Source organism: Oncorhynchus mykiss, chromosome 22, assembly GCF_013265735.2.
Source record: "Oncorhynchus mykiss isolate Arlee chromosome 22, USDA_OmykA_1.1, whole genome shotgun sequence".
NCBI lineage: Eukaryota > Metazoa > Chordata > Actinopteri > Salmoniformes > Salmonidae > Oncorhynchus > Oncorhynchus mykiss.
The window spans coordinates 36,979,618-36,987,729 of NC_048586.1; the positions used below are offsets into that span (position 1 = coordinate 36,979,618).

Consider the following 8,112-nt stretch of genomic DNA (forward strand, 5'->3'; position numbering starts at 1 on the left):
TGTGTAGACTTTGTCGTTATGGGGTATTGTGTGTAGACTTTGTCGTTATGGGGTATTGTGTGTAGACTTTGTCGTTATGGGGTATTGTGTGTAGACTTTGTCGTTATGGGGTATTGTGTGTAGACTTTGTCGTTATGGGGTATTGTGTGTAGACTTTGTCGTTATGGGGTATTGTGTGTAGACTTTGTCGTTATGGGGTATTGTGTGTAGACTTTGTCGTTATGGGGTATTGTGTGTAGACTTTGTCGTTATGGGGTATTGTGTGTAGACTTTGTCGTTATGGGGTATTGTGTGTAGACTTTGTCGTTATGGGGTATTGTGTGTAGACTTTGTCGTTATGGGGTATTGTGTGTAGACTTTGTCGTTATGGGGTATTGTGTGTAGACTTTGTCGTTATGGGGTATTGTGTGTAGACTTTGTCCTTATGGGGTATTGTGTGTAGACTTTGTCGTTATGGGGTATTGTGTGTAGACTTTGTCGTTATGGGGTATTGTGTGTAGACTGATGAGGACATTTTTTATTTAATCCATTTTAGAAAAAGTCTAACACACTAAAATGTGGAAAAAGCGAAGGGGCCTGAATACTTTCCGAATGTTTTACGTGTTCATATGGGTTTCAGTGTCTTCATGCAGGTTTTGTTTAGAGCGACTTGGATCCTTCAGCAGAATGTCTATGAAGACACACATATTGGATCGATTTCCTCAGAAAACCTTAGAGATCTACAGTACTGCGAGATGATTGGCTTTTAGCCGTTCCTTAACTCACACTATGACCTATAGAAATAAGACCTTGAGAGAATGCTGCTGTCACAATGTGTCTCTGTCTGCTGTTGTCTGATGGTATTTCTTTGGTCTCTTCAGCGAACCCAGGCCCTCTAAGCTCCTCCCTGTCTCTTTCCCACCCAGCCTCCTCTCGGCTTGGGGGTTCTCCTTCACTCTGGTCCAATCGGAGTCTGACCTCTGCAGGTAGGGAGGAGATAAACCTAGGACAAGGGGTGTTGGTGGGGGGCAGTCAGTTCCCCAAGCTAACACAGGTCCATGAGCCTGCTCGTCAAAGACTTGGGGGGGGGGTCAGCCCCCTTTAGTCCAATCACCCCTCTCCTCTCAGCCTTTTCCTGCACCAGTGTCAGTCTGTTACTGGGGCTGCTTCTGAATAGGCTGTGTCTGAAATGGCACCCAATTTCCTATATAGTGCACTACTTTTGAACAGAGCCCTATGTCCCTGGTCAAAAGTAGTGTACTATATAGGGAATAGGTTTCCATTTGGGACACAGCCTGGGTGTTAACTGCTGGGAGGTCCTCCAGTGAGGAAGTAGGTCTGCATCTCTCCTTTACCCTTCACCTTGACGAGGCCTCGGCACTCTAGTGTGTAGTTATAGGAGTTCAGCACGTTGTACAGGTCAGAGGTCACCTGGTGGCAGAAAGGCCAGAGGAAGGAGAGAGAGAGGAAAAGAAAGGTGGGAAAGTAAGTAGTCATGAAGTCACACAGAGGACAGCAGTGTTCACATATCTTGATCATAAGCACACTACCTGCCATTTCACACTGCCAAATTATAATATTCTAAAAGATTGACACAAGGTTAAAAAAAAGAGTGCACCCTGAAAGCTATGCTTCCATGTGCTTTATTGACAATGTTTCGACCGTTAGGTCTTCATCATAGTTATAAAGTCACAATAGAAATTCTTGGTGTGTTATCAGTTTCTTCTGTGCTGTGTCTGAGTTACCTGGATCCGCTCAGGTACACCGGTGCTGTCCATGCGGCTGGCCACGTTGACGGTATTCCCCCAGATGTCATACTGGGGCTTCCTGGCCCCGATCACCCCAGCCACCACCGGACCCATGTTCAGACCTGCACCGGTGGACAGGGATATGGTTCAGCATGTTTTTAACAATATATACACCGTATGTTCAATATACATTTTTTATCGCTCAGCAGACTTTTCCCTGGTGAGGTCACATTAATTCCATTACTCATTATAGACTTTGTGAGGCACTACTGCTTAAGGATATCGTTCTTCTCATGAATTCACATCAAAATGAACAAGGCACCAAAATGATCTTTCCCATAGGCAGCTTTACCGATCTTCATCTTGAAGTTATTGAAGGAGTGTTCGTTAATGTACTTCATCTGATCCATGAGTCTCATGGCGTAGTCTGCCAGGGCTCTGATGTGTGAGCGGCCTTCCTTGTCGTAGGTAGAGTCGTTGAGGCCAGAGGCTGCCATGTAGGTACTGCCGATGGTCTTTATCTTCTCCAGCTGGCGGAACTGGTCCTCACTGATGATCTGGGGGGAGAGGAGGACAATAGGGAAGTGAAAGACATTTACTAGTTAGTTAACTTGGGTTAATAGCATTGATATTGTTAGCTCTATGTCAACATAACAGGGTCCAATAATAGTCACTAGTGCCAATACTGTAGTAATATTAGGAGTAATGGGACACACACACACACACACACACACACACACACACACACACACACAGAGAGAGAGAAAGGCCCCTCTCACCTTGTTAAATTCTGTGGTAATCTCAGTGAGCAGGTGGACACTCCACTCCCTCTCTTCATCTCTCTCCTCTTCCCCCATCCTCATACCTCTCTCCCTCCGTCCATCCACATATCCATCTCCTCCCTTCCACATATCTCTCACCTCCCCCATCCTCATACCTCTATCTTCCCATTATCATATCTTCCTCATACCTATATCCTCCTCCCCATCCTCATACTTCTCTCTATCCTCCTCCCCATCCTCATACCTCTCTCCTCCTCCCCCATCCCTCTCCTCCTCCCCCATCCCTCTCCTCCTCCCCCATTCCTCTCCTCCTCCCCCATCCCTCTCCTCCTTCCCCATCCCTCTCTCCTACTTCCCCATCCCTCTCCTCCTTCCCCATCACTCTCTCCTACTTCCCCATCCCCCTCTCCTACTTCCCCATCCCTCTCCTCCTCCCCCATCCCTCTCCTCCTTCCCCATCCCTCCCCTCCTCCCCCATCCCTCTCCTCCTCCCCCATCCTCACAACTTTAACTCTACTCCCCATCCTTATACCTCTCTCCTTCTTCCCCGTCCTCTCTCCTCCTTCCCCATCCTCTCTCCTCCTCCCCCATCTCTCTCCTCCTCCCCATCCCTCTCCTCCTTCCCCATCCCTCTCTCCTACTTCCCCATCCCCCTCTCCTACTTCCCCATCCCCCTCTCCTCCTTCCCCATCCCTCTCCTCCTCCCCCATCCCTCTCCTCCTCCCCCATCCCTCTCCTCCTCCCCCACCCTCACAACTTTAACTCTACTCCCCATCCTTATACCTCTCTCCTTCTTCCCCGTCCCTCTCCTACTTCCCCATCCGCTCTCCTCCTTCCCCATCCTCTCTCCTCCTTCCCAATCCCTCTCCTACTTCCCCATCCTCTCTTCTCCTTCCCCATCCCTCTCTCCTACTTCCCCATCCCTCTTTCCTCCTTCCCCATCCTCTCTCCTCCTTCCCAATCCCTCTCCTACTTCCCCATCCCCTCTTCTCCTTCCCCATCCCTCTCTCCTACTTCCCCATCCCTCTTTCCTCCTTCCCCATCCCTCTCTCCTCCTTCCCCATCCCTCTCTCCTCCTTCCCCATCCCTCTCTCCTCCTTCCCCATCCTCATACCTCTCTACTCCCCCCCATCCTCACACCTCTCTCCTCCTCCCCCATCCTCATACCTCTCCTCCCCATCCTCATACTTCTCTTCTCCTCCCCCATCCTCATACCTCTCTTCTCCTCTCCCATCCTCATACCTCTCTACTCCCCCCCCATCCTCACACCTCTCTCCTCCTCCCCCATCCTCATACCTCTCTCCTCCTCCCCCATCCTCATACCTCTCTTCTCCTCCCCATCCTCATACTTCTCTTCTCCCCCATCCTCATACCTCTCTTCTCCTCTCCCATCCTCATACCTCTCTTCTCCTCTCCCATCCTCATACCTCTCTTCTCCTCCCCCATCCTCATACCTCTCTCCTCCTCCTCCATCCTCACACCTCTCTCCTCCTCCCCCATCCTCATACCTCTCTCCTCCCCCCATCCTCATACCTCTCTCCTCCCCCCATCCTCATACCTCTCTCCTCCCCCATCCTCATACCTCTATCCTCCTCCCCTATCCTCATTCCTCCCCCATCCTCACATCTCTCTCCTCCCCATCCTCACACCTCTCTTCTCCTCCCCCATCCTCACACCTCTCTTCTCCTCCCCCATTCTCATACCTCTCTCCTCCTCCCCCATTCTCATACCTCTCTCCTCCTCCCCCATCCTCATATCTCTCTTCTCCTCCCCCATCCTCATACCTCTCTTCTCCTCCCCCCATCCTCATACCTCTCTTCTCCTCCCCCCATCCTCATACCTCTCTTCTCCTCCCCCCATCCTTATACCTCTCTTCTCCTCCCCCCATCCTCATACCTCTCTTCTCCTCCCCCATTCTCATACCTCTCCCCTCCTCCCCCCATCCTCATACCTCTCTCCTCCTCACCCCATCCTCATACCTCTCTCTCCCCACTCCCTTCTCACCTCGTCAAAATCTGCAATGATCTCGTTGAGCAGCCTGAGACACTCCACTCCTTCGTTGTTGGCCTCCAGCTCTATGTAGAACTCAGAGAAGTTGGAGATCGAGGCGAACATGACGGCCACACACTCACAGGACTGGTAGTAGAGCTCGTCGTTCCGACGCTCTCGCGCCAGAAAGTGAGCAGCCACGTCTTTGGGGAGGATGTTGTGGAGGAGGCGACGGTTGTAAGCCTGTAGCTCCTCCATCTCCTCTTTCTCCTCTGTGGCCTGGAGGGAGGGAGGGTCAAGGAGGTATCAATGACCTTGGATGGCACACAAACCCACACACCTACCTGTAGTTTCCAGAGGAAGTCGAGTCTGGCTGTGGACTCCACCTGCTGGGCGTGTAGATACAAAGCCAGGACGAAGACAGTGATGACCACGGGAGTCATGATCTTCAGAGGGACCTTAGAGTCCATCACACAGCTGGACAGAGAGGACAGATACCAAAGATCAACTACAGGCCTGAGGCCATCGCACTCTTTAATCTATGTTCTTCAATAACGCTAGAGACTACATACTATTACTAAACAATATACAAGGTCACAACACTGTTTATCAATGTTATCTAACTACCTGAGGCATATGAAGTGCCAGGAAGATCTACATGATGCATTGAAGCTACACTATATTGGATACAATTGATCTCAATCAATTTGTGCGTTTCAATTTGTTTCCATTGGTTTAATAGTGTTAAGCTACATAAATCTCACCTTGTTCCATTTATGTGCTCACTGTGAAGAGAAAACAAAGAAAAAACATTTTAGGGAGAGAGGCAACTGAACCCACTCCATCTGAAGACGGATAACCATAGACAGGACCTGACCTAACCAACAGTCATCCATTACATTAAGTAAACTCAGGACATGTTTTAATTTAAATCTGCTTGTCGTGAATAAATAGCATGGGTTAGAGCAAAGCATCAGTCCACCCATCAATACCTTTCACCTCAATCTAACATTTACCGACTGGGCAATTTACACAGGCCAGAGTTGTTCTCGTCCATCATATCTAAAGCTAGGTGTACATCAGTAAACAAACATATGAGACAGCCGACACGTTAGTGCTTCGCTCTGAAGAACATTAGCATAAAATACTATTGACTCATCGGTTATCTATCTTCCTTTCATGACTTTGTTTGGTACCTTGCTGTACCTGCATGCTAATGGGTGTTCTAAACTACTCACATAGCGTTGGCCATGACCAGCAGGTCTACGTTGTCGAACAGGCTGACCTCTGGCACCTCCATGATGAGGATGTAGAAGATCTCGATGAAGAGCATGAGTAGGAGTTTACCTATACTGCTGACCTGTAGGAAAACCGAGCTGGCCAGCAGGGTCAACAACACACAGGAAGAGAAGTACTACAGCGGGAGAGAGAGAGAGAGAGAGGGATGGGGAACAGGGAGGAAGAGAGAGAGAGAGGGAGGGGGAACAGGGAGGAAGAGAGAGAGAGAGAGACAGAGAGAGAGAGGGAGGGGGAACAGAAAGGAAGAGAGGGAGAGGGAGGGGGAAGGGGAACAGGGAGGAAGAGGGAGGGGGAGGGGGAACAGGGAGGAAGAGAGAGAGAGAGGGAGGGGGAACAGAAAGGAAGAGAGAGAGAGAGGGATGGGGAACAGGGAGGAAGAGAGAGAGAGGGAGGGGGAACAGGGAGGAAGAGAGAGAGACAGAGAGAGAGAGGGAGGGGGAACAGAAAGGAAGAGAGAGAGAGGGAGGGGGAAGGGGAACAGGGAGGGGGAGGGGGAACAGGGAGGGGGAGGGGGAACAGGGAGGAAGAGAGAGAGAGAGGGAGGGGGAACAGAAAGGAAGAGAGAGAGAGAGAGGGATGGGGAACAGGGAGGAAGAGAGGGAGAGAGAGGGAGGGGGAACAGGGAGGAAGAGAGAGAGAGAGAGGGAAGGGGAACAGGGAGGAAGAGAGGGAGAGAGGGAGAGGGAACAGGGAGGAAGAGAGAGAGAGGGAAGGGGAACAGGGAGGAAGAGAGGGAGAGAGAGGGAGGGGGAACAGGGAGGAAAAGAGAGAGAGGGAAGGGGAACAGGGAGGAAGAGAGGGAGAGAGAGGGAGGGGGAACAGGGAGGAAAAGAGAGAGAGGGAAGGGGAACAGGGAGGAAGAGAGAGAGAGGGAGGGGGAACAGAGAGGAAGAGAGAGAGAGAGGGAGGGGGAACAGGGAGGAAGAGAGACAGGGAGGGGGAACAGAGAGGGTGAATGGGGGACAGGGAGGGAGAGAGAGAGAGGGAGGGGGAACAGGGAGGGAGAGAGAGAGGGAGGGAGGGTGGGTGGAGGGGGGACAGGGATGTAGAGATAAGGGGGAGGGGTGAGGGAGACATAGAAAGAGAGAGAGATGTCAAACATTTGCAAATGTTTTAGCATAACCATTGTGAAAAGTATTGGCCACTTCTGGCATATAATCAGTACAGTGAGAATTACTGCTCAAGCCTAGCTTCTTCTATTTATATTGTTGTTTATATTTTTATAGATGTTTTTTTTACACACACACACCTCAGGGAAGTTGCAGTTGGGTGAGGGGCTGCCACAGAAGCCGTCCAGTGATTCGAGGGTGTAGTTGAGGCTGCGTGCATGGCAGGCGTTCACACTGCTGCGACTGATGTTCAGTTCCCAGCTCAGACACTCCCTCAGGTCTCCAGTACTACAGGTGAACTAGGGGGCAGAGGACAGAGGTCAAAGGGGGTTCACATGATTATGAATGAAAACTGGGTAGTGTTTAGTAGGCACAAAATGTCTGAACTTCTGTCCAATAACTTCCGTTGCAAAACGTTCTGCTACGAAGTGCCCTAATGAACACAACCATGGAGACTTTACATAGGATGACCACAGATGTCAGACACTCATTAATGTAAGCTTTGAGGGTTTATCCCTTCAAATGATCTGTGCAACCATTTGGAGTGGAGGCTCAGGGACTTACGATGTTGATGAAGGCAGAGAGAAAGACCAGGAGGATGGTGAAGACTCCCACCAGGGTGCTGTTGAGTCTGGACTGGACTATCATCTTGGACAGAGTCTGTAGAGACGCTGGGAAAAACTGTCCCCGTGGGGAGGGGGGAGAGGTATGGTTAGTAGGTCAGTCTCAAGTATTTTGGGTTACTAGAGAGCGTTATGTTTGTATCCTACAGCCAACAATCCCAGGTATGACTGTGGGTGCAATTTGACACATGCTGGTAGAAGTGATGCCTACCCCTTTCCCACAAAACCAGAATCCTTGCAATGTCAGGATCAAGCATGCAGCATTTTCAACATGTAAACAATGTGATCTGATTTGTTCCATAACGGTAGTCTAGACTGATAGTTCCACCAGTTAGGTTCCTTTTGAATAGTGTGAATTGGTGAAAAAATATACCTTTATTTCACTTCATTTGAATACACTATCATGAAGAGCACATGTTTAACTTAATATTAAACATGTGTTCCAATCTCAGGAAGTGAAATACAAATGGCTACAGTAGGGGCCTATTAAAGCCAAATAAAGTAACAGGGTTGATGTAAAAGAAAATGTCCAAAAAGAGTAGAACCAGCTCACCTGCTTTTACACTAGGATTTTACGTTTAGA

The 8,112-nt window shown here is 49.7% G+C and overlaps 1 protein-coding gene across 2 annotated transcripts in view; it reads right to left on the reverse strand.

Moving 5' to 3' along the window:
- Positions 1-478: 478 nt before the first annotated feature.
- The window catches only part of LOC110501809 (adenylate cyclase type 5), a 119,526-nt gene continuing 111,892 nt past the window's right edge, over positions 479-8,112 (reverse strand). For both annotated transcript variants that reach the window (XM_036959224.1, XM_036959226.1), the window contains exons 13-21: positions 7,471-7,587; positions 7,047-7,205; positions 5,737-5,912; positions 5,263-5,283; positions 4,843-4,975; positions 4,514-4,777; positions 2,080-2,284; positions 1,725-1,849; positions 479-1,410 (exon numbers count right to left, since the gene is read on the reverse strand). In XM_036959224.1, the coding sequence (XP_036815119.1) occupies positions 1,282-1,410; positions 1,725-1,849; positions 2,080-2,284; positions 4,514-4,777; positions 4,843-4,975; positions 5,263-5,283; positions 5,737-5,912; positions 7,047-7,205; positions 7,471-7,587 (1,329 nt within the window). In that variant the 3' untranslated portion in view covers positions 479-1,281. The remainder of the gene's footprint in view (positions 1,411-1,724; positions 1,850-2,079; positions 2,285-4,513; positions 4,778-4,842; positions 4,976-5,262; positions 5,284-5,736; positions 5,913-7,046; positions 7,206-7,470; positions 7,588-8,112) is intronic.